Source organism: Jaculus jaculus, chromosome 9 (assembly GCF_020740685.1).
Source record: "Jaculus jaculus isolate mJacJac1 chromosome 9, mJacJac1.mat.Y.cur, whole genome shotgun sequence".
In the NCBI taxonomy this organism is placed as follows: Eukaryota; Metazoa; Chordata; class Mammalia; order Rodentia; family Dipodidae; genus Jaculus; species Jaculus jaculus.
In genome coordinates, this window is record NC_059110.1 from 9,291,267 (window position 1) to 9,317,766 (window position 26,500).

At 47.5% G+C, this 26,500-nt stretch overlaps 1 protein-coding gene across 2 annotated transcripts in view; it reads right to left on the minus strand.

Annotated features, from left to right (window-relative positions):
• The window catches only part of Zdhhc14 (zinc finger DHHC-type palmitoyltransferase 14), a 322,677-nt gene that overhangs the window by 100,826 nt on the left and 195,351 nt on the right, over positions 1 to 26,500 (minus strand). For both annotated transcript variants that reach the window (XM_004651108.2, XM_004651107.2), the window contains exon 2: positions 18,463 to 18,623. In XM_004651108.2, coding sequence (XP_004651165.1) covers positions 18,463 to 18,623 — 161 coding nt within the window. The remainder of the gene's footprint in view (positions 1 to 18,462; positions 18,624 to 26,500) is intronic.

Sequence of the window (26,500 nt, forward strand, 5' to 3'; positions counted from 1 at the left end):
CCACAATGCCCAGCTATAGCTCTTTTGACTGTCCTCTATACCTAAGAAAGGGCCACGCTCAGAATAAGCTGAGGAGCTGATGTGATGAATTTCCTAACTAGACAAGCAGTCAGGCACATTTCCATCACCCCAGTTATATCATCGCAAGTTTAAAAAAAAAAAGCCACAAATATGATAGAACGAGTCTGCACTCACTGAGAGAAAATTTCGGCTTTATGGCCCACGACTAAAGGGTGTTCAGCTGCAGGTCAGAAGGCACTGCTGTGGGAGGTTCAGCCTCATCCATGCCATGATCACACGAGCAGGCCGTTCCCCATTGGTTCCTCTGTTCCTTTCCATGAACTTGACCTTTTGTTCACATTCAAGGATCAATATCATAGGTGCCAAACAGTATTTAAAAATCAACAACAGCAAAAACAAGAAAACAAGGGGGATGGAGCCTTGAACCGGGGTCCTTAGGCTTCACAGGCAAGCACTTAACTGCTAAACCATCTCTCCAGCCCCTATTAGTATTTTTTTTTTTTTTATTTGAGAGTGACAGACACAGAGAGAAAGACAGATACAGGGAGAGAGAGAGAATGGGCGCGCCAGGGCTTCCAGCCTCTGCAAACGAACTCCAGACGTGTGCGCCCCCTTGTGCAGCTGGCTAACGTGGGTCCTGGAGAACCGAGCCTTGAACTGGGGTCCTTAGGCTTCACAGGCAAGCGCTTAACCGATAAGCCATCTCTCCAGCCCCCTATTAGTATTTTTTTTAACACTGGCTACACATTGGAGTGATAATATCTTGGATAATATGAGCGAGTAAATTATTTAACTTAATTTCATTCATTACTCTTTTACTTTTTGCAAGGAGAGAGGGGTGGGGGAATAGGCTAGGGCCTCCAGCCACTGTAGATACATGTGCCACTTTGTGCATCTGGCTTTATGTGGGTACTGGGGAATTGAACCCGGGTCATTAGGCATTGCAGGCAAGTGCCTTAACTGCTGAGCCATCTCTTCAGCCCCTCTTTAGCTTTTTAAATACCAGTACTAGAAAAGGTTCACTTACCATGTGGATTGCGTTCTATTTCTAAAGGACACGCCACTGGGTATCACTCCACGCGTGTCACCTTCCTGCTCATGCGAGCTGGAGCCGCCCTGCTTCTGCTCTGTCCATGTCTACGGTGTATAAACAGCAACCCATTCATTCACTTACTCCAGGACCCTTGAACGTCAAGTTTCCATCCTGACAGGAAAACAGGTGGTTTTTTTTTTTTTTTTTAAAGTGTACACTTCAAATTGTGACAGTATGTAATTTGGCAGGCATCCACTTAGAGTTCTGCTTTCTCCTGAGAAGTGTTAAATCCACAGTTTTCATATAAACAGTCTTTACTTCTGCTCATCTATGTGAGCCAGAATTCTTCCATGGGAGCTTTTGAAGGTCAGTCTCGATAAATGAAACCGGTGAGCTTTTTATGTTTCCCTCACCAAATAGGGTGCTTGAGCATACCTCAGTGTGCTTTTGGATCTCACCATCTTGAGTCCCATTGTCCTCTCTCTGGGTACCTCTTGCCTCTTAGGACTGGTCACAAATAATTCCTTAGGAGGACTGCCACATCCAATTCTGGATCACACAGCAGACAACAGCTACTCATGGAACTGGACAGCCATTCTTAACCTTAAAACTCCCCTACCTGAAACACAAACAATTCCTTTAGACTAACCTTAATTTTCTCCTGTTTCTCTCTCTCTCTCTTTCCCTCTTCTCTCTTTCTCTTTTATATTACCTATCTTTTTCTTCCTTCTTTTCCTTGATGCTGGCCTATAATTCCCAGGACCAGCTTGTGGTTAACATCCACAATGAGCTGTTGATCAGAGAGACCTACAAGGTTTCCCAAGAGAAGACAGATTTCTGTCAGAGTAGTTGATGGCCCACCAAAGGTTAGTGGTAAGACCCTACTGCTGAAGACACCATATGCTGTTGGTACATGGAGTGACCTGGCTGGAATCTGGAAGAGAGTTAGTCCCCAGACAGTTAGCCTGTTTAGTGCCAGAAGGTGCTACATGAGCGACTGGAGGAAATGACCAACACCTGTCTAAGTAACACGTGGTCTAAGCTACTCAGCAGCAAATGACCTGATGTGATGCTCACACAAGTGCATTAGTAGCGCACAGCAATGGTGGGTAACCAACTGCTCTTGATTTGGTTAACTGATCCACTGAGTGGAACAGAACCCATAGCTGGATCTGGGAAACAAGTCAGAACCATACTCAAAACATGAGCCTGCTCTCCATTATCAAGCTCCCACCAATCGTGGGCTACAAGAGGGCCTACACCTATTAAATTCTCTCTAAAATAATAATGACTATCCCATTTATCTGGTGCTGACTTCACTCTCCATTGGAGAATTGGCTTCTCTTTTTCAGATGGATGCGGATCCTGAGGAGAGAATTAGCCCATCACACTTCACCAGGACCCCAGCTGAAACCATAGAGTTATTGGGGAAATGGGCAAGAGTGCTGCTTTCTTGGTGAAGCTGATACCAGCACAAGGGGGAAGGAAATAGACACAGAGAACAATCAACTCCTACCAAACTAGAGATCCAGAGACACAGAGGCTCCCAAGACCTCATCACTGAAGTAGACCTACAAAGAACCCCCAACATGGCCCGGGAAAATTAGTGGAAGACGGGGCTGAAAGATTGTTAGAGCCACATGTTGGGACATTATACACAGAGACGTCGTCTCTTCTCCATAACTAATGGCTGCCCCCACAATGCATGACTCACAATCCTAACAAAGAGGGTCCTTGCAGAGGGGGAGGATAGGGAGGAGGCTAACGATGGTACCAACGTGGCTGTATACATACTGTGTACATAACTAATAAAAAAATGAGAAAAAAAAAAGAAGTTTCCTAGGACACAGGAGGGGAAGGAAACCCAGCCCCTCCGTACACCAGAAGGGCACTAACCTATAGCATATGACTCGAGAGAAAAAGGGACAGAGGTCACTCAGAAAACAAGCAGGATGCTTACTGTGATCACGTCTGGTTTCAGATGACAGCTGTGGCATGGTTTTGGTGACAGAAGGCCTGACCCTACAGATGCCACCTCATGGCACTCTGCGTTCGGAGTGTGTGAGCCAAGAAGCAATGCGAGGAATGTCTGTGGTGACAAGGTGTTTTCTCTATGACCTCTCTAGTCAGGCCTCTTTGAATTCACTTCTTTTAAAATTATTTATTTATTTATTTATTTGAGAGCGACAGACACAGAGAGAAAGACAGATAGAGGGAGAGAGAGAGAATGGGCGCGCCAGGGCTTCCAGCCTCTGCAAACGAACTCCAGACGCATGCACCCCCTTGTGCATCTGGCTAACGTGGGACCTGGGGAACCGAGCCTCGAACCGGGGTCCTTAGGCTTCACAGTCAAGTGTTTAACCGCTAAGCCATCTCTCCAGTCCAGAATGCACTTCTTAACTTGGCCCTAACTTTGGTGCGTCTGTGTTCATTTGTGCATTATCCAGTGTTTGCTTCGGCCGCCACACACACCTATAATCTGCTCACTTGGCACGTGGTTTATTGTGCCCCTCAGCCCCCACCCCACCCAGAGGAATGCTGCTTATCCTGGCCTGTCTTCTGCTAGAATCTTTTGTAGGTTGGCTTGGCAGGATAGCTGATCACTGATGATCTTTTATTCCATAACACCCCCCACCCCCATGCACTGGTCCCCATTCGGTTCTTTGGCCTAGAATTCTCACCTTTCCTCATTGTTTGCGGAACTGAACCCACTGCAAAATCCCATGGCCCAGGTCCTTAAGGCCCCACTCAGGCTCTGAATGAAGTTGGCCTCGGGGCTTTAATAAGTCACCTGAAGCTTTTGCTTGAGCGACGGACAGAGGAGAGCAGGGAGCAGACGAGCATGCTGTTGGGTAAATCTGATCTGTTTGTTCCTCCAGCAGCAAAACCTCGGGTGTTTCCTGGGAAGCTTAGGGTGGGGTGGCTTTCTGTTGGCTAAACTGCGGGGCACCCTGTGGTTCTCTGGCTGCCACCCCTGTTGCCAAGTGGCAGTGGAGCTCAGCCTGGGTGGCGCTTCTCTCCAGCACGCAGGGCCTGCTCAGCCTGCCCTGGCTCCTCCTGGCACTGCGGTGTTTGCACACCTCGTTGCCCTGGCCCACTCCCTCCACCCTCACGGCTACCTGGTTTCCTTTTATTCCCTAGCACGCCACCTCTACCCTTGGAATGGAAATCCTGCTTCCCAGAACAAAAGCCTGGTTGCTCTGGGAACCAGCCTCTTGAAGGATGCTGCCCCACGAAGAGCCAGGCTAGCCCCTTCCTCCGCAGCCCTCCCTCAGGCTCTCCTCCACCGTTTGCAGATTCTCTGCCCAGCAGCTGTCCTGCTGATTCTTGAATGAAGTGACCCGTGGCCTCCCACCGCCTCCTTAGGGATCCATTTGGTCTCCCACTCAGAAGGGCTATTATTTTCTCACCTTGCTTCAGCCTCTCAAATGCCCCAAAGTAGTCATGATAGTAATAACCAGGGACTCACTTCAACCTCAGCTGCTGGGCAGTACGCATGCTTTACTTGCTGACTGTACACGGGTGTGCGTGTAACTTTGCATTCTGAAATGAAACGAACACAGTTTCTTCTGTGAAAAGCCTTTGATCCGGTTAAAAAGCTTTAGGTATTTGGGTTCCAGGGTTTTCATGGTTAAGCAAAGGAAAAAGGGTTTGTCTTAGAATTCTAGGGTCATCATGCTGGAATGGAGCTTTTTTTGTTGTTGTTGTTTTTTCAAGGTAGGGTCTCACTCTAACCCAGCCTGACCTGGGATTCACTATGTAGTCTCAGTGTGGCCTCGAACTCACAGTGATCCTCCTACCTTTGCCTCCTGAGTGCTGGGATTAAAGGCATGCGCCACCACGCCTGGCCTGGATCTTTTTTTTTTTTTTTTAAGATTTTATTTTTATTTATTTCTTAGAGACAGAGAGAAGGTGGTGGGGGGGAGAGAAAGAGAGAGAGAGAGAGTGGGCACACCAGGGCTTCCAGCCATTGCAAACGAACTCCAGAGCATGTGCTACCATGTGCATCTGGCTTATGTGGGACCTGGAGAATTGAACTGGGTCCTTAGGCTTCACAGGCATGCGCCTTAACTGCTAAGCCATCTCTCCAGCCCTGGAGTGGATGTTTGCATGCAGTAGATCTACTTAATGCACACAAAAATGGAGGCGGGGACATCACCACACTTGTCAAAGTCACACAGAGCAGGTGGGAGAGCTGGGACTCGCTCAGTTTAGCCACAGAACCTGCGCTCATGACTGTACGCTTCGCTGATAAGCCCACACTTGCGCACACTTTGAAAGCTAAAGAGAAGGTAGTTACTACCATGGCTATTTGTTTTGTTTATTTTTATTTATTTATGAACGACTGACAGAGAGAGAAAGAGGCAGAGAGAGAGAGAGAGAGAGAGAGAGAGACAGAGAAAGAGAGAGAGAGAGAGAAAGAGAGACAGAGGGAGAGGATGGGCACACCAGGGCCTCCAGCCACTGTAAACAATCTCCAGATGCATGCGCCCCCTTATGCATCTGGCTTACGTGGGTCCTGGGGAATCAAGCCTCAAACTGGGGTCCTTAGGCTTCACAGGCAAGCGCTTAACTGGTAAGCCATTTCCCTAGCCCCCTACCATGGCTATTTTTAATAAGTACTAACAGAGAGCAACATGCCATCTACCCCAGACTTTGCAGGCAGGCAGGGAGGGTGTCAGGCTGAGGGCTCGAGGCATAGTTAGCCAGACTGCTGAAAACTTGCAGGTGGAGAGGCTTGTGAGGAGGGTCCTCACATGGGCAGAGCGCTCCAAGGGCTGTACTTCTTGTCATTCCCGTGACCCGTGGCCACCCTGGTGAAGGGCAGGTTCTGATCTGTGGGAGGATCTGGCCTGAAACTCTGCATTTCTAACACACCCCTGGGTGATGTTTACAATGCTCCTGCCCTAACCTTACTCTGAGCAGAGAAACTCTGTTTTAGAAGCAAATCAGGGGGCTGAAGAGATGGCTCAGCAGAGTTAAAGGCACTTCCTTGCAAAGTCTGATGGCCCAGGTTCAGTTCCCCAAGACCCACATAAAGCCAGAGGCACAAAGTGGTGCACGTGTCTGGAGTTCCTTTGCTGTGGCAGAAGCCCTGCCCATATACTCTCTTGCTTTCTCAAGTATTTTAAAAAATATTTTACTTTTATTTATTTTGAGAGAGAGAGAAGCAGATAGATAGAGAATGGGCACACCAGAGCCTCTAGTCATTACAAATGAACTCCAGGTGCATGTGCCACCTTGTCTATCTGGCTTATGTGGGTTTGAATGTAGGTCTTTAGGCTTCACAGGCAGGCATCTTAACTGCTAAACCATCTCTTCAGCTCCATTTCTATTTTTTAAGCAAATCATGCCATCATTCCTCTGTGATAACATTGTGCTGATTTTACACTACCTCTAAAGACAGTGAAGTTGGTGAAATGAGACAAAGAGAGGGCTCCCCTCATCTGAAATGAAGTAATGTCACTTTTAGGGAGGAATTCAGTGATTCTACCTAAAAAATTGTAGTCTGTACATAGGCATATGCATGTAAACCAAATCTCAAGCTTTATTAAGAGAGATACTCAATATATTAATGCTACTCTCACTTCTGGTTAAGGAAGCTTCTCTTTTCAGATGGCGATGACCACTGAGATGACCCAAAAGGCAAAATAGTGCTGAGAAGAAGGGACAGAGGAGTGTCCAGCACTGAAACATCTCACACCCTCCAAGTCTCAGGGTCCATTGTGGAAGAGGTGGTGGAAAGAATGTAAGAGCCAAAGGAAGGGTACCACTCCTTACACACAACTGTCCAGACAGAAACTGGCCTTGATATCCATGACTTCACAGTGCCTAGCAATACCCACACAAGACCCTCATAATAGGAGAAAAAGATGATGACATCAGATTAAAAGAGAGACTAATGGAGAGAGGGAGGGGACATGATGGCGAGTGAGTTGTGAAGGGGAATGTGGGGGAGGGGAGGGAACATGGTGGTTTATTGTCTGTAAGTATAGAAGTTGTCAATAAAAAAATAATTAAAAAGAGAGATATTCAGAGACAGGCTCGCTGGCATAGGCCTGTAATTCCAGCTATTGGAGAGGTTAAGGCAGGAGGAGGGACATTTCAAGGCCAACTTGGGAAACTTAGGGAGACTGTGTCTCAAGAAAAGTACAAAGAGAGCTGGGCATGGAGCTCAATGACAGAATTCTTGCCTCGCATGTATGAAGGCTCAAGTTTTAATCAATGGAGTGGGGAGGAGGGAGAGAAAAGACGAGATAGAAGAGATACTGATTGATCCAAGACGGGGACACCAGGATCACTGGAAGAACTATGTGGGTTGGGGGGTTGGGAACGTCTAGGCTTAGGGCCGTGTGAGAACAAAAGTGGGTTCTCATTTAGCTAAACAAGACCCGTCGTCTCAATTTCACTTCCTGTTAGAGGGAGTTCAATGCCACTTGCCTTCTGACAAACGAAGCTGTCTGGATACTTCTGTACCGGGTACTCACGGTCAGAGGACTGATGGGTGGCTTTCTTTTTTTTTTAACAATTTTATTATTTATTTATTTATTTGAGAGCGACAGACAGAGAGAGAAAGAGGCAGATAGAGAGAGAGAATAGGCGTGCCAGGGCCTCCAGCCACTGCAAACGAACTCCAGACTGCGTGTGCCCCTTGTGCATCTGGCTAACGTGGGTCCTGGGGAATCGAGCCTTGAACCAGGGTCCTTAGGCTTCACAGGCAAGTGCTTAACCACTAAGCCATCTCTCCAGCCCGATGGGTGGCTTTCTGTAACCAGCAAGGGAAACCTCACTCCAGGCCCCACACAGTACAACCTTGAAAACCAACAAATGGGCCTGACATGGTGGCGCACTCCTTTAATCCCAGCACTCGAGAGGCAGAGGTAGGAGGATCGCCTTGAGTTTGAGACCACCCTGAGACTATAGAGTAAATTTCAGGTCAGCCTGGGCTAGAGCAAGACCCTACCTCGCAAAACTAAAAAAGCAAGGGGAGGGCAGAGAGATGGCTTAGCAGCTAATATGCTTGTCTACAAAGCCTAACAACTTGGGTTCAATTCCCTGGTACTCATATAAAGCCAGATGCACAGGGTGGTGCATGCATCTGGAGTTCATTTGCAGAGGCTAGAGGCCCTGGCATGCTCATTCTCATATTCTCTCTCTGTGTTTCAAATAAATAAATAAATAAATAAAACATTTTAAAAAATCAACAAATGAATCTGCAATAAAAACTGGGTTCAAGCCCAGCACTTGTTACCATCCCATGCATTTGACTTGCTTTCAGTAGGAAGAAGAAATGCTGCAGGCTTCTGAGCATGCCCATCATGGAAAGGGCACATCTTTACAAATCCTAAGGAAATCCTAAGTCCTGGCTCCTTCCTCCCGTCAGAATCAGATCCTTCAAAATCTTGTGGTATTTCCCCCAAATACCGTAACTGTGAGTGGTAACATCTGGTTTCCAGCTCTCCTGGGCTGGAGTTTACAAACAGAGACCATCAAGAATTTTGACATTCTAAGTCTCCACCCTGCATTCACGTAGAAGACTCACTGGCCACCCTTCCCTGGCATCAACACACACTAGATCATTCTAGCATTTCCCCCCCAAACATGGAGTCTATTTCTTCCCCAACTTTTTTTTTTTTTTATCCCCAGCATCCCATTTTCTTCAAAAAGCCTGTGTCTCTCCAAGAGGGTATTTCTGACATGGTTGGCTCCCTGTTCCTCCTTGGTTAAGTTCCTCATAAACATCACAGACCATGATGTAGACATCAGAGATGTGTCCCCTGCGTAACAGCCCCCAGAGAGCAGTTTGACTGCCTGGAATTTTCCCCACAGTGCTTCCTTCTCCACTTCCTTGAGGCTGGGCCCTTTAGAAACCACAGGATGCTGACCGAGCTTCCTATGCGTAAGCTTTGGAGGTAACGGAGTGCAACAGCCTGGGGAACAGGACGGCGAGATGCTACTGCTACTCTATGGAGAGAAAGAATACAAGTGGAATCTGTTTAGGCAGGCCCAGAAATCCCCTGCTCATGGCTTGCCTCCCACGGGGCCACTGGATGTGGACAGGACCCAGCAGTGGCTGGGAGCACAGGAAGTGATGTCTGATGGATCTACCTTGGACTCCCAGCGCTGGCCAAATGACCTCTTGGCAAGTCACTTTCATTTCTACACAGGGCTTCCTCATACATGAAGTAGGGGTGTGAATGATGCAAACTACTCGCAGGAGGAGGGAGAGCAGCTGTTTGAGATGAGATGTGACATGGGAAAAGCCTGGCATAATGTCCTCCACCAGACAACAGGCACCGAGAAAAGCTACTAGCATCACCCTGCCTGTTCAGATGGCCAGTAAGCCAACGCAGGACAAGCAGAGAATGTTCCAGTTCATGTGTGCACAGAGATGCTGGAGCTGGTGCCAAAACCCACTGGCTGACACCCTGATGACACGGGGCAGGAACGTCAGAGGCAGGTCTAACTTGATGGAGGTAGAGCTCTGCAGACCATTCAAATGTTTATTGGCATGCTAAAATGATCACTGCAGACAGGGAAGGGACTTGGGAGGGGAGCTGGAAGATATAGATAAGAACTAAGAGGTGGGCCGGAAGAAACGTTACCTTCTGAAAACTGGGAAGAGGTGATTAAAATAGTCACCTACGACACCTGCCATTTTCACCCTGACAATTTGTGTGTCCCTGACAGTCGGACAAGCAGAGCACATTCACTACCCAAAGGGAGGCAGGGGATGTGAAGTTTTCACCGCAAGTTAGTCACCGGCGAAAATGAAAGGAAGCCATCACATTTTACAGTACTTTTAGGAAGGGTGTCACTACAGATCTAATCAGCACAGAGTGAAACGGAACAAAAAAAATCCCCCAAATCCATATGATAGAAATTAAATCACCAGAAAAATTCATCTCAGTAGAGGCAATTGTTCTTTAAGAAAATTTAGGGGGCTAGAGAGATGACTTGGCAGGCATTTGCCTGCAAAGCTGAAGGACCCAGGTTCGATTCCCCAGGACCCACATAAGCCAGATGCACATGGCGGCACGTGCATCTGGAGTTTGTTTGCAGCAGCTGGAGGCCTTGGTGTGCCCACTCACTCTCTCCTCTCTCTCTCTGTCTCTCAAATAAAAATGTTTAAAAAATACTGAAAGAATACAAAAACTGGTCACTTTTATAATAGTAATACAAAATTGGGGCTGAGCAGATGACTCAGTGGAAAAGAGTGCTTGCCACACAAGCATGAGCCCCAGAGGGCTTGGCGGACCCTGAGTTCAATTCCCCAGCACCGTGTAAGTAGCTGGACATGGCCACATATGTCGGGAACCCCAGTTCTGTGAGGAGCAGGAGTCAAAGACCCACTGGGACTCACCGGTCAGCCGGTCTGACTGAAAATGGCAGCTTTGGGTTCAGTGAGAGACTCCATCTCACGGACACATGCAGGTGAGCATAGAGAAGGGCTTCTGACACCCTCCTTTGACCTCCGAACACATGTGCATGGGGCATACACATCTGCACACACACGTGCACATGCTGTCACAAGTACCACACACACACACACATACACACACAGAGTGCACAAAAAACCTTGATAAAAAATGCGCTTACAAATTTTATGCAGAACTTATTCCAATACAATAATTTTAGTAAAATAAAAATGGAAATGAAGCAGCTTAACTGAAATAGAAAACACTGGAATCTTCAGTTGGCTTAAGTGGCATCATCAGAAAGGGTTTACTCTTTGTTTGTTTTGGCTTTACTTTTGTTGTATGGTACCGGCGATTGAACCCAGGGCTTCCCACATGGTAGGCACGCCCTCTGCCATCGAGCTATCTCCTTGGCTCAGTAAGTATTTTCTTCAGCAACAAAAACATCCACCAGTGTTTCCACCACTCCAGCTAAACTGCTCCTGCTCTTAAGCACAGAGGTACAATTGTGCTTGGGGAGGAAACTCCAGCAAGTCACACTGGCGGACCGGCCCTTTAGGCAGTCACAGAGCATCCCGAGAGCTGCTTCCCCAGGCTTGTGTAGAACCAGACTGCTGACAGTCCAGGGTCTCCCGCTTCGGAATGTCGCCGGGCCACCCTTCCTCCAAGTTTCACCCATAGGCCATCCACTGCAAGGGATCCCTGAGGAAATAGCAAGAAACTTCACCATTGACGAGGGGCTCTGTACACTCCTAGAACAAGACGCGTAGAGCGCTGAAGCATTTGACCAAATTGTACTTGTGTGTGTGTGTGTGTGTGTGTGTGTGAATTGATAGGAGGAGAAAGAAATGCAGGAGGAAGGAAATATACTAGCAAGAAACAGTGATAGGAGGCAGTGAAAGATACAGAATAGGGGCATTAGTTCAGATTCTGCCCCAGAACAGATGGGTTATTTTTTTCCTTTTTTCTCAAAAGCTGGAGATTATACCCAGAGGGTCACATATCCCCAGCAAGCACCCCACGACCGAGCCACACCCCAAGATGAGGCCAATGTGTTAAAGCCCACCAGCTTTCTTAGGATGGCTTTGATCTCTCGGTATTCAAGCTACCATGTCTTGGGAAGTGGTTCCTAAACCACTCATCATAAGCCTGGCTGTTGACAGGGCGGCTGCCACCTACTTTCTTCAAAGATGTCCCGGGTGGTCCTGGAGCTGCTGAGAGGGTGGGAAGAGATGACTCGAGGGTGTGCAGAGCAGAGCTGCGTCTGCGTGGCCCTCTATTTCCATCATGAGGAAGGCCTGTCCCTAATGGAAATAAAGTACCTTGGCTCTCAGATTTCTCATATGCTATGTGGCTGATTCTTTTCTGATCTCAAATCAGTCACTCGGTGTCTGATCATCCTTGGGTGAACTGATCATTCTGAAGCTGTGACATTTCCGAGGAGGACTACAGTGATGCCATGTAACGTTCCTAGACCCTTGCTAGTGTTCTTTGATGCCTTTTTAGCTGTGACCTAAGTCACGGGGAACATTATTCTGGAAGAAAGAAGTGTATGGCATTTTAAGGGCCTCAGAACAGACTGTGAATCCAGAGTCCTCCTCCTCCTCACCACCCACGCCTCTGCAGAAGCCTCGAGTTGAGAGAGAGATTTTCAAGTCCTTGGCAACCCCTCAATAAACTACTCATGTGGTTGTTTCCAGTGGTGGTTAGAGGCTTTTGTAAGCAAGAGATATGCAACAGATAATTAGAATTAATAACCCTAATAATCAAAAGTTTTCAAACCTAATTCTTCATTTTGTCTGTGTTAGGCTTTCATTGAAACACAGTCTTATTTTCCAAGGCCAAGCAGTGTACAGAGTCCCCGAAAGAATCAGAATCACCATGAGGGGCTGGAGAAATGGCTTAGTGGTTAAAGCACTTGCCTGCGAACCCCCAGGACCCATGTTCAAATCTTCTCCAGGTACCACGTGTTTTGCCAACTCCAGTAATTTCCAAGTCTCTGTTCCCTTACAGGACCGGGGTTACAGGTGTGTGTGTGTGTGTGTGTGTGTGTAGCCACACCTGGCTGTTGCATGTGGGAACTCAGGTGATGCGTGCGTACAAGGTCACACATGCGCACAAGGTGGTGCACGCGTCTGAAGTTCAACTGCGGTGGCTGGCTCCTTTCCCTCTCTTGCATAAAAAAGGGCCAGTTTGTTGTTCTTGCCTCAAAGAAAAAAAAACCACCCTGAGGAAGAGGTGTACCTGAGCCCCCTTCTCCCACCTTGGGGAGGCGCCCTGTCCAGCTCTGACTTTCATTCCTTTCACGTTTCAGGTAGTTTCAGATGAGAACCTATCGTAACAGAAGGACTAACAGAACTGCGTGGGAAAAGAAAGCTGAAATAATAAATAAGTACATGACCACTAAATGACCTGATTCCTGGCAAGAACCCCATGACCTCACCCTTGTTTTATAGACACCTCTAGGCTAGCGTCACACAACTAGAGAACAGGTGAGCTGGGGTTCAAATTCATGCTCCAGTGGTTCCTCCTACCTTCTTCTTCTCCCTTGTTTTAATGGCTCTTTGGGGGGGTTGATTTACATACTATAGCGGTGGTCCAGTGAAGTGTGCAATTCAACGCTCTTTAGTGAATTTACTGCATGGCGCATCCATCACCACGATCAGACTTTACACCGTTTCCATCACCCGGGCCTCCTTCATGTCAGGTACAGTCAACCTTCCCTCCTACCCCAGCACCAGGCTATCACAATTCTGCTTTCTGTGTGTGTGTGTGTGTGTGTGTGTGTGTGTGTGTGTGTGTGTGTGTGGTATATGTCCATGCACTCACCTGTAGTGGGGTGCACTTGCCTGTACTGGCCAGAGCAGAAGGCCAGGTGCCTGGCTCCATATTATCCCACTCTTCCTTGTATGAGCCAGAGTCTCTTACTGATCTCAGAGCTTGCTGATGTTTTGCTAACTCCAGTGATTTCCAAGTCTCTGTTCCCTTACAGGACTGGGGTTACAGGTGTGTGTGTGTGTGTGTGTGTGTGTAGCCACACCTGGCTGTTGCATGTGGGAACTCAGGTGGTCTCAGGACTGTCGTGTTTGTGCACCTGTAACTGTGGAGCCATCTCTCCAGCCCCTCATTGACTTTTTGGGTGAGCAGAATCACATATTGTCATCCTCTGCGTCCGGCTTCTCTCACTTAGCATAGCCTTGGCTTGTCTCCGTAGTGACACTTTGTTCTTTCGGCTGCTGACAGCCTTCTGTTGTGCAGATACACATGGTGATCATCAAACCTCCCACTGATGGACACGTGGGCTCTGTCCGGTTTTGGGTCGCATTTCCACTAGGAATATTCATGTACAAGGCTTTGTGAGAATATATATGCAGTCACTTCTCTTGGATATATACCTAAGGGTGGAATTGCTAGATCATGTGGTAACTATAGTTAGCTTTTTCAAGAACTTAAAAAAAATATATTTATTTATTTATTTGTTTGAGAGAGAGAAAGAGGGAACAGAGAGAGAGAGAGAGAGAGAGAATGAGAAAGAGAGAATGGCGCGCCAAGGTCTCCAGCCACTGCAAACAAACTCCAAATGTATGTGCCCTCACCCACAGCCCCCATGTATCTGGCTTACATGGGTCCTGGAGAATCGAACTGGGATCCTTTGGTTTTGCAGGGAAACGCCTTAACTGCTAAGCCATCTCTCCAGCCCCCTCCCCTCCTTTTTAAAATTTTTCTGGGTAGGGTCTCACTCTAGTCCAGGCTGACCTGGTACTCACTATGTAGTCTCAGGGTGGCCTTGAACTCACAGCGATCCATCTACCTCTACCTCCCGAGTGCTGGGATTAAAGGTGTGCGCCACCACGCCCTGCTCTCCAGCCCTCTTTTTCAAGAACTTTTGAGGTACTGTTTGCCAAGGTGGATGGACCACTTAACACCACCAGGATAAAGAAGTGTTCTAGTTTCTCCACACTCTCACTGCCTTGCCCAGCTTGGTCTTGTTGCTCAGAGGTGTCCTAGGGCCAGGAAGTGGTATTCACCACATTGTGGTTTTGATTTGCTTCTCCCCACTTCCCCAGTGACAATATGTTGAGCATCACTTCCTGGACTTCCTGGCGTTTTGAACATCTCCTCTAGAGAAAGGACTGTTCCCGGGGCTGCGGAGATGACTCGGTGAGTTAGGTGCTTGCCGAGTGATGACCTGAGCTTGGATCCCCAGCGCCCATGTGAGCGCCGGGTGGGTGTGGTAGCCTGCCTGCCATCTCAGTGCCCAGGAAGTAGAGACAAAGAACACCCCTGGGCAAGCTGGCTAGGTGGACTAACTGAACTGGTGAGTTTTGGGTTTGAGTGAGAGATCTTGTCTGGGTACATCAGTGGAGTACAATCCGGGAAGACCCTTGATGTCAAATCTCTGGCCTCCACACACATGCCAAAAACAACAACAAAAAAGGCCTGCTACCGATTGTAATAATTTTTCTTGCTGTCTGTCTCTGTCTCTCTCATTGGTGTAGGAAAGGATTTCTCAATGTCCGTGATCTTTCCAGGGCACTGACGTTTGGTCTCATTGATTATTTCTACAGTTTTTCTGTTCCATTGATTTCCTCTCTAGACTTCATTCATTCCATGACTACTGCTTGCTCGGAGCTTCGTTTGCTCATCTTTTATAGTAGCGTAAGGGGAAGAAAAAAAAAAAAACTTGGCTAGTGATTTTTTTCCAGTGCTCTACTTGGAATCAAGTCAGCTCCTCACAGGGAAACAGCGGTGTCTGAGGAGTGTCCTGTCTTGGCAGAGTCGCCTCACCTTCGGTGCTCGGGCTGGAGACAGAAGAAACTGGCCGCTGTATTACCCGACACTCCCCAGTCTTGCACCAGCGGCGGCTCCTCAGCTTGCCTGAATTCCACATTTTTTTTTTTTTTTTGACTATTTTGCCCAAGCCATTCATATGTGCCTAGGCAAAGTCTTGCTTTATAAGGGCCTTTTCTTTCCTTCACTAGTAGCTGAGTTTTGGGTTCACCCATTGCCCAATCTAGCTCTCTCATAGAACTGATGATGCCTTTGGGGCCATGGGGCACAAGCTGGTTTTTAAATTTCCTTAAGCTGAATACTTTGCTGAGGTTATCAGCATTCATGGGACCAACCAGTGAGCCCTGCCTCGCCCTCCTCAAAGTCAGGACACTGTGTCTCTTGGAATCTGCATTTATAGTAGAGGAATCTAATGGTGCTTGCTCTTCATCCCTGAGCATGCCCGGGAGCTAGAAAACCTGCCCCCTGCCTTGCGGATTTGGTGGAGGTCCCTGCGGTGACTTGGGGGGATCAACAGGAGCTGTCTCCTCTGAGCCTCATGCAGAGGCTGGGCTCCTGTACTGGACAGACCAGGTCCCCACTGTGCAAGGTGTGATGCGGCCAGCCTCCTGAAGGAAACTTCCTCAACTCCCTCTCTCCCTAGGGATGTGAGGAGCTGGGAGGAACAAGGGCAGAAACTTGGAGACCTGGGTTTCAGGCTCGAGCCCTGCTGCTTCCTCCTGTGGAAGCACCTCCTTGGGGTGCTCTTCCCTTACTTGTAGAGTGGGCACAATATTGACATCCTCACAAAGTTGCTTTGAAAAGGTTTCATATTAGCCACTCCCGGGCTTAAAAACGATTAATGTGCCGGGCGCGGTGGCGCACGCCTTTAATCCCAGCACTTCGGAGGCAGAGGTAGGAGAATCGCCATGAGTTCAAGGCCACCCTGAGACTACATAGTGAATTCCAGGTCAGCCTGAGCTAGAGTGAGACCTTCCCTCAAAACATCAAAAAAAAAAAAAAAAAGATTAATGTAGGGCTGGGGAGATGGCTCTGTGGTTAGAAGAGCTTGCTTGCAAAACCTCCTAGCCTAGGTTCAATTCCCCAGCACCCCACACAGAGCTGAATGCAAAGTGGCGCATGTATCTGTGATCCGCACATGCCTACGGCAAGAGAAGGTGGAGCCCCTTTTGCGGTCCAGCAGTTTCATTGGCAGCAGCACAAGAGCCCGTCTCAAAGGAAAATAGAGCCAGACAAGTCACGGCTGTCCTTCGATGTTCACAGAGATGCCACGGCCTGTGCATGCACAAATAAATAAACTTTAAAACATTATTACAGTGCTATAAAGGTTTTGTGAGATGAACTAGCATGCCTTGGTTTGGAATTAGAAAAGAGCCAGTGTGTAGAAAGGAGACTGTTTCCCCACTGAAACATCTTTCGTTCCCCTCCTTCCCACCTCAGGTGACAAGAAGGGTTCAGAACAGTAATGACATGAGCCATCCCACTACTGACTCATTTACCATGGCCCCTTGCAGGTGACAAGGAGGAAGGCCAGGGGCAGAGGCCGAATGAGAGAAGGACATTTTTTTCTTTTTAAATGAGCGATGGTTTCATGTAGCCCAGGTTGGCCTTGAGTTCCCCAAGTACCAAGGAACCTTGACTTTCTAATGTTCCTACCTCCCTCTCCTATGTGCCAGGATTACAGACACGCCCCATGGTGCCTGGTTGCGTGTGGTGCTGTGGATCAAACCCAGGGCTTTGTGCATGCTTGGCCAACACCCTACCAACTGAGCCACCTCCTCAGCCCACAGGCGTACTTCCATGCCTGGGTAATGGCAAGACCGCCTCTAGCCAGAGCCACACGGGTCTCTGCCTATGCCGGAGACAAGGGTCAGCTCTCCGGTGTTCGTGAGGGCTGCAGAAGGAAGACCAGGGAGCAGAGGAAACGGAGGGAGAGAAACCTCGGTCAAGGGCTCTTCCTAAGCCTAAACTTCATATTCACATCAAGTTACCACGGCCCCTTCTCGCTGTCACTGAGCTTACACTGAACTTGTATGTCACTGCAAAGCCACACATCTACAAGGCACACCTTGTACCAGGCACACCTTGAAGACCACTGAAGAGCAAAGTAAACCCTCCCTTTTTAATAAAAAAGAAAAAGATTTTTAAAACTTTGTGGTGTGAGGGATTAGGGTTTACTTTAATATCTTCAAAAATATACTGCTGTAAGCTTAAGGCCTTAATTTCTAAGGAAAATGCAGCTGTTCGTTTCGATATACGTCACCAATACATATTGTTATGATCATTACAAGCGAAATCCTGGATCCTGGCCTGGGTAAGTAAGTCTTAGGAGATGTAGCCTTCCCCGGTTTTCACAGAAACGAGGTGCTTGTTAAATTCTACTGTCAGATTGATCACATTAGGAATCAGATAAGAGACAGAACTGCTGGGTGGCTCTGTGAGGAGTTTCCAGGAAGGATTATCTGAGGAAGGAAGACCTACCTCCAGAGTGGAGGGCTGTCTAGATGGAAACTCCAGGAGAGTGCAGAGCCTTTGCCTGTGCGCTGGTGCCCCTTGCTGGTGAGGGCATCTGCCCCGTGGCTGCCGTCCTTCACTGACATGGGAACGCTGCTTCCAGCATGGACTGAGACCCGCGGCTCTCCAGGCGACCTCCTGGCTTTCAGTGGCAGATTAGGACTGCTGAGACATCCAGCCCTGGGACTGAGCAGCTACCGGGTTCTCAGACTCTCCAGCCTTCAGACAGCCATTGCGGGAGGGCCCAGCCCGTACCCTGTGCACTAATCCAATAAATCCCTTTATAACACATGCTTATTCTACTGGCTGTGTTCCTCTAGAGCACCCTGACTCATACGCCAGGTAAGCTGCCATGGCTACTGGACCGAATGAGGCCAGTGACACGGCACCGCAGATCTGTCATGACTGCGGCTCCTCGCAGGAGCAGAACGGTACACTGGCTTTCAAAGAAACATCTAGAAAACCTGATCATGGGTGGTCCTTTCTTGGGTGGCACCATGGTCCCTGCTGCAACCCTGTGGCATCTCCCGTCTTACCTCGGCCACTTCCTATGCCCACCTTCTCTATTCAAGGCATCATTGAAGGTCTCCTTCCATCCCCATCACTCCTCACGCTGGCTGCACCCTGCCCTCCGTGGGGGCGCGCCAGCTGAGCGGCACAGGTAGGAAGTAGGCAGGGCTTTACCTATCTGTCTCTCCAGGTCAGCGGCTTCATCAGGGGTGGCTCTTGGGAGGACTCCAGGGTCGCTGAAGCTGGTACGAAGCAGGGTCCCCATCACAAAGAAGAAAAGGATGCCACCGACCACGGGGATGGCGGGAGTGATGTTCATCGCTAGGTATGGGCAGCTGCCAGCAGGTTGGGGAGAAGAAAGGAAATGGGAAATACAACGTTAGGATCACCGGTAACAGTCTGTCTCTCCCAAGAAGCCAAAACCTCACTTAGATGAGTGAAAATCATCTCCATTGTAAACCGATCTAAATTAAGAATTTAGGGCTGGAGAGATGGCTTCGCGGTTAAGGTGCTTTCCTGCAAAACCTAAGAATCCCTGTTTGATTCCCCAGGGCACACATAAGTCAGATACACAAGGTGGTGCATGTGTCTGGAGTTCGTTTGCAGTGGCTGGAAGCCCTGGTGCGCCCATCATCTCTCTCTCTCTGCCTCTTCCTTCTCTCTCTCAAATAAATAAAAATTAAAATTAAAAAGAATTTACATTTGGGAATGTTTGCAGTTTATTGTGTGGACTAGTGAATCCTCCCTCCCTTGCCATGACAGCCCAAGCCCTCTGCCCCCCACAGAAGACAGGCTGGCAGCATGAAAACTATCTTGCTTGCACAATCGATCTAGGAGATGTTCAGCACTTACATAACTATACACACTGTCTTTGCATTGCAAACACCACTCATCCAACTATTGGCCCCACATGTCCCTGGAATCACAGACTAGCATAAGACACTGAGCACCATGAACTCACTTGTCAAAGCCCCCAAATCATGGTTCAATATTCTCGGGGGCATCACTCTAGAAGTGTTTAATAAGATGTGGAAACTCTTATTGTCCCAGAAAGCACCATGACGTTCCCACCACTCATACCCACTCCCGCCAGCTCCCATGCAGGGACAGATTAAAGTAAAACCACATCATACAATGGTATGGTGGAACACAGTTTCTGCACAAGATTTATGGGAAATCGTTAAAAAAAAAACAAACAAACCACAAATACACAAAAACCAGATCATTGTCATTCCTGTATTAACTCCAAGATATTTGAGCCATTTTGGGCATGCTCAGAAAGTCTCATAGAAAGCAAGGTATGCTGGGGGAGGGAGCAAGAAACTACAAAGGGCTTGCAATAGAATAATCAGAATAGAAGAAATCTTGAACTGAAGAACCCCCTATGAGGTGACTGTCCTCCAATGTTCATGCATCAGAAATGCAATCTGAAAAGCAACTGTCCTAAGAGGGACCTCTAAGAAGTGACCATGACCGAACTAATGCCACCATTGTAGAGTGCGTCCCACACCTGCAAGAGGGTTTGGTACAATGTCAAGTTCAGTCTCTCTTGCTTGCTTTCTCTCCCTTCCTTCCTTCCTTCCTTCCTTCCTTCCTTCCTTCCTTCCTTCCTTCCTTCCTTCCTTCCTCTCTCTCTCTCTCTCTTTCTTTCTTTCTTTCTTTCATGTATGACCTGACACAAAGAGGCCCCTTGATATTGGCCTTCCTGGCTTTTAGAACTGTCATATGTGAACCTACATTCTTCATAAGTTATACACACTCTCAGGCATTCTGCTATAGCAGCACAAAAATGAACTAAGTCACCCCTTTGGAAACGTAGTCACTTAAGAGTACAGAAACAGCTCTTTACGGAAATAACTCTTTAATCTAATCAATATTGCTGTGTGCAAAAGGGAATCACTTTCTCCCTGGGTGGCTTCAGGCAAATACTGACATAATTAATATTCTTTAGCAGGCTTCTACCTTTTCTAAAACGTTTAATTTTATGATTAAAAGCATGAAAAAGCTTCAAGTTAAATACTTAAGAAACTGGGTACTCCATAACTAGGCAAATAAGTCTTATGATGTCAGGGGGATTACTTTTACAAACCAAAGTCAGGGAAATGATGTCTTATGTAAATATGTTCACCAGTAACACATATCTACTAAAAGACAGCCCCATTCTACAGGGTGGGCCTGTACTCTAAAGCCTGGCAAAGAAGTTGTATTCCAACTTGAGATATGGAGAGAATAGAAAAGTCTAATCGTGGATGACTGTTTTCCCATTAGAGATTCAATATAAAATGATAACACACAGTCTTGCATCAAAGTCAGAATCCATACTGTTTATAAAAGGTCCCATCTTGATGACGAGATGTGGGCAGAGCAGCTGGCCGCAGCGACAGGTGACACCTTCGGAGGGAGGCATCTCTGGGATGTTGATGGTGCACATCCAGTGAGCAGTGGGTGATCAAAGCCAGTCACTTCAAGTCTGGTGTCTCAGCCTTGAACTGTGGCATCAGCCTGGGGTTACCCTGAAGGGACGCAGATCTGGGAGCTCCTTAGAAGCGCCGTATTGTGTCATACAGAGTGGCTTTATCTCTGCTGCTTTCATTGTCATGTAAGAAGCCACCTTATGTTGCGTTATCTTCAGAATGCGCCAGTGAGTCACCATCGGAAACAAACCATCTATGTTAACTTAATCAAAGCAAGAGATCGATGTTCATTTCCCTGACGCTGACCACGTGTGTCAGCTGTGTGAGAGCTTCCTTGTTCTTAGATAGCATACTCTGAGGCTGTAGCAGACAGATTCAGGTTCGCTGAGATGAACGTCCAGACCAGGCAAAGTCATGGAGGAAGGGATATTTATTGAAGCTTACAGATCCAGGGGAAGTTCCATAATGGCAGAAGAAGCTGGCCTGCCTTCACAGGCCCAAGCAGACAGAGAGAAGCACAAGCCTAAAAAGCCAAAAGCCACACAGCACACTTCAGGAACTCCAGCTAGGCACACTTTGCATATCTTTAGATTGAAATCTGAAACCCGCCACCACACCTTAAGATCCACCCAGTGACACACCGCCTCCAACCAGGTGGCTGCAGATGCAAACTACAAACAATAAAGAACTGAATATATTGGGGGCCATCTATTGAAACTATCACAGAAGTATTTAGTAAGAAAGTGCCATGGGGTTTGCAGTTACCTCCAAGATGACTTAGAAAAATATGGTCTACGTAGAGCACATGGAATATTTATTGATAGGTGAGTTGGGTAAACTGTAGAGGTGTGTTCTTTGTACTGTTCTTACTTTTGTAACTTTTCTGTAATTATTTCCAAGTAAAAATTAAAAGGGAAAAAATTGAAGGTAAAATAAAACCCATGCTCAAAACATAAAAATTCACTCTGACATTAGGTAATAAATTTTAATTTGTATATGTTAGCACTGTAATGGTTTGAATTAGCTTTCCCCAATAAACTTGTGTGTTCTCAATGCTAGATTTCTAGCTGATAGCAACTTGGAAACTGGAGCCTTGCTGGAGGAGGTGTGTCATTGGGAGTGTGTTTATGGGTATTATAACCAGCTCCCTCTTGCTAGTATTTGGCACACTGTCCTGTCCACCCTCTGCTCATGCCACGTTTTCCCCTACTACCATGGAGCTTTCCCTTGAGTCTATAAGCCAAAATAAACTCCTCCTCCCATGAGCTGCTTTTGGTTGGGTGTTTTATGCCAGCAACCAGAAGGTATCTCTAACATGCACTGATAGAAATAAGTAAGCAGCAAGGGGAAGGATTATTTTTATGAAATGGTTAGGAAAATGATCTATGTAAAAGAAATTTTTCTATAAAAATTCAACATTGAACATAATTAGACTGATGGAAAAGTAGAAACCAGGTCAAAGTTTTTTCTCTTTTTCATTATTAGTGAATTAGAATACAAACAATTTGGTAGAGGAGCTGTTAACCAGCCCAGTTAAGGTGGACGAGGATTGCTGGGCAGGTCCAACCAGTAGGGTGAGCTCCACCTCAGGTGTCTGCAATTTATTTGGCTCCATTTAGCACCTCCAAGGATGGATAGCTGGGAGCCCTCAGGACCCTCTTGTGAAGGTGACTGGAGATTTTAGGTTTGCATGTGTTTGTTTTCACCTTTTTGGGTTTGAAACGTGATTTGGTTCACCCCCAAAGTCCCATGTGCTCCAAGTTGCAGAGGTGACCTCCTTAGAAACAGTCACAGTGACAAGTCTGTCCACCCTCAAGGGTGTCTTGTGGTGAAAGCTGAATCGCAGGCAGGGCTGTTGTCTTTTAGGGGACAGTAGCTCAGGCTGGCTTCAGATCTGTGGTGATCCCCTTGCCTCACCTGCCAGAATACTGGGATTAGAGGTGTGAGCCAGCCCATCCTGCTGGGGCTGACATCTTTAATGGCTACCTACTAATGGCCACCATGCTAATGCTCTGGTCACCTCTATCTACTCAAGAAGGAATTCACTAATGTCTCATACTCAATGGTTAGAGATTCATGTCTTTGACTTAAGATTTCTATCCCCTAGCACATTCTCATCCAGAGAAAATACCTTGTGGTTTAAGGGATGTGTCCTTACATGCACACGGCTTTCTCCAACGCTGGCCCAAGAAAGGAGGGAGAAGAGAACTGACCCGTCAGGATTCCCTAACTGGCTGTTGATCTGGAGGAATGGCGGCATGAACGTGGAGGAGAATTTTTTGACTCCTTGGCGAGCCTGTTACGGCCCCTCTCTTCACAGGAGGACTGAGAAGGGACCTTTGACTCCTCTGATTGCAATACGAAGGGAACAGAAAGTCCTTTGGCCATGTCGAGTAGCAAACATTTAAGTAAATACGTGTAATGATTCCAGTTAAAAATGGAAACTTCTAGATAGATTTTTTTTTTGAGGCAAGCCCAAGAGATTGGCTTTTATAATGTGAGAGAGCAAGAGAGTGTGTGTGTGAGTGTGTGTGTGTGTGTGAGAGAGAGAGAGAGAGAGACAGAGAGAGACAGTGAGTGAGATAGAAAGAATTGGCATACCCGGGCCTCCATCCACTGCAATCAAACTCCAGACACCTGCACCCCCTTGTGTGCATGTGTGGCCTTGTGCACTTATGTCACTGTGTGTCTGGGTTATGTGGGACTGGGAGAGTCAGACATGAATCCTTAGGCTTTGCAGGCAAGTGCCTTAATGGCTAAGCCATCTCTCCAGCCCTAGATGGATTAAAACAATTTTTTGCTTATTTTTATTTATTTATTTGAGAGTGACAGACAGAGAAGGAGGCAGAGATAGAGATAGATAGGTAGATAGATAGAGAGAGAGAGAGAGAGAGAGAGAGAGAGAGAGAGAGAGAGAGAATCGGCACGCCAGGGCCTGCAGCCACTGCAAACAAACTCCAGACACTTGCACCCCCTTGTGCATCTGGTTTACGTGGGTCCTGGGGAATCAACTGGGGCCCTTAGGCGTCACAGGCAAGTACTTAACTGCTAAGCCATCTCTCCAGACCCCCTAGATGGAATTTAAGCTAAGTTCCTGTGCTGCCCAGCTGGGCAGCTATAGTTTCTGTGGCTGGAAACAAAAAAAGCAGCTAGGGAAGCTAGGGAGGAATGCCACAGACAGGAAAACAGCACAGTGACTTTGAGCACTCGGGGTCTAGCAGACACTTAAAACTGACTTTCTGACAATTCACATTCTCCTGCGTGTCCTTCACAAGTCTAATGGGAGCCTCGGCTTGCCTGTCGGTGGTCATCATCATCCATTCTGCTTAGGCAGAAGGGAGCCGCCTTCCTCCCAAGCTAGGCATCCTTCTGCCCTGCTGGGCCCTCGTTTCCTCCTCTCAGGCACCTCTGCCTCCTGACAGCTGTCACTGTGGGCAGCTGGAAGAAAGCCACTGCAGCGCTCTCATCGCCGCCAGGCCTGAGCGGACAGTGCCGCCCTGCAGAGCTGCCGTGGCTGTCCTTCCCTCCCAAATCACCTGCGAGCTCCTTAGCTGGCATCTAAGCCGCATCCCATTACTGCCCCTCCCCCCAGGCTCATTCTCTCTCCCTTCCCCCACTGTGATTCTTCAGCACCCCCTTTGCACATGGAGCAACGGCCTCACCAACTACATGCGTTTTCACACAAGCTTGTATGACCCTGGCCCTGACCATCCAGCGGGTGTGCTGCGCTGCCCTTGTGCCCTGCTCTGGGCATATTAAAACCGCCAACTCTCAGGCTCCAGCTCATGGACAGGCTCAGAAGTGTTTCTTGATTCACCGCTCCCCTGCCCCAGAGGGATTTCTGCTTTCCCTGAGTGTCCACAACCCTGTCATTTGCTTCACCCCTATGGTACTTGTGGCCATTTGGGGACATGTCTGATGAGCCTTACTGGATTGAAAGTCCTGGGGTGGGGTTAGCTTGGGCTATATTCCTTTTTGTGTCCCCCATGACATCTGGCACTGTGCCTCACACATAGCATTTTCTGCTATCACCATTGCTAAGCGTTTGTTGAGCGAGTGGAATGCACCCAGTAACAGAGAAGAGGAGGAAGCTCAGGGTGACATTACCCTACACCGAAAGCCAGCCTGCCCTCCAGCTAATTGGGGGCCTGTGGCTTCCTGTACTCAGATGCCGAGGCCCTGCTCCTCCTGTGCTGTTTCTTCAGAGGAGGCAGGAGAGAAGGTTCTATAGCTTTGCTGAGCTACATATGTGTTAGGTACACAGCCAGTAAGCACTTTCTAGATCCTCTGGGAGCCTTTGCCCTCTAAAGCTCTGCAGATGACGTCCTTATGTCAGTGCAACTTTGTGCAATGCTGAACCCTTGGTGACAAAACTTCTGCTAGATTCCTTGTGACCAAGGACAGTGCTGAGTTCTCTTGGAACTCCTCCACAACCCTTTCATAAAAGCAACAAGGGCCTGGAGAGATGACTTGCTGGTTAAAGCACTTGCCTGCAAAGCCTAAGAACTCCTGTTCCAATCTCCAGGTCCCACAAAGCCATATGCACAAGTGATACAAGCAATGTCTCACATGAGCACGGGGGATGCACGCATCTGGAGTTCATTCATGGTGGCTGAAAGGCCTTGGCACGCTCATTCTCCCTCTCTCCCCCTCTCTGCCTCTTTCTCTCTCTCGAAAAAGAAAAAATAGCAACTGGATAACAGGATTCACACCCCTAAACAATAGCTCTAGTGCTGGACAGGCAGCTTCAGACATGTTCAGAAGAAGCAGAGAACATCACTAGTCCTCCTGGAAATGAAAAGGCAACAAGCAGATTCTGAGCATGAACAAAGACCACCAGGAGGAATGGAATGATGAGACAACTTGTCGACCCACAGCAACTGGCAGAAGGGCTCAGCAGCGAAGGCCCTAGATGCAGCACAGGAAATTCTCAGCGGGAGCTCAGTCCACTTGGAAACAAATAGCTCCTCCACATCTCTGAGCCACGATGGACTGAGCTCCAGCTCTGAGTGCCATCTGTGATGAGGAAGACTCCACCCCGAGGGCCTGGATTTCATGCAAGATGATGATACAGCTGCCAAAGACACAAACACCAAATGTGTCCTATTTCTGTCTCAAGGATTGTGACCTACATACAACTGAGGGTGGCACGGAAAACAGGTGATAAGCATTTTCATCTTCATGAAGCTCAATTGGAAAGTGACAGGAGGGGAAAAATAAGAATCTGAAAGCATACATTTTTGAAAACATAAAATAAATTAGTTCATTTAGCACCAGACAAAACAAATGCTAAAAATGATACAATGCCTTTGCAAAGTGTCCCTCTAATCATAGACAGCAGTGTGAGCTGTCTGTCTTTGGATATGATGATTAAATACCTATGGGCAAGCTGTCAGCATGCCCATTTCAGGTAAAGAAAGGCCCTTCTGGGAATAGGTAGACAATGTACCATTGTCAAAAGGGTGTAAGGCATTTTCAGATCTAACTATAATCTTACTAAATCTTTTTCTTAGGAGAATGTTCTTTTGTGCATTTTGATGTTTATACAGGCAAAGTGGAACTATTTCCTGTCTGAGACCATGAAATCAAGGATTTTTTTTTTGCTGTTGAAATACATAGACAGATACAAATTATTTTATCTCTGGATACTAACATCTCAGACTTAATACTGTCATCTATTTTTTATATATACGTAGAGGTGGTCAGTGGGGTAGAATTAGCCATGAAACGCATTCCATGGATAAAACCCCTGAGATTAACTTCTTCAGCATTTCAGATATGAAAGCTGGATTTCATTA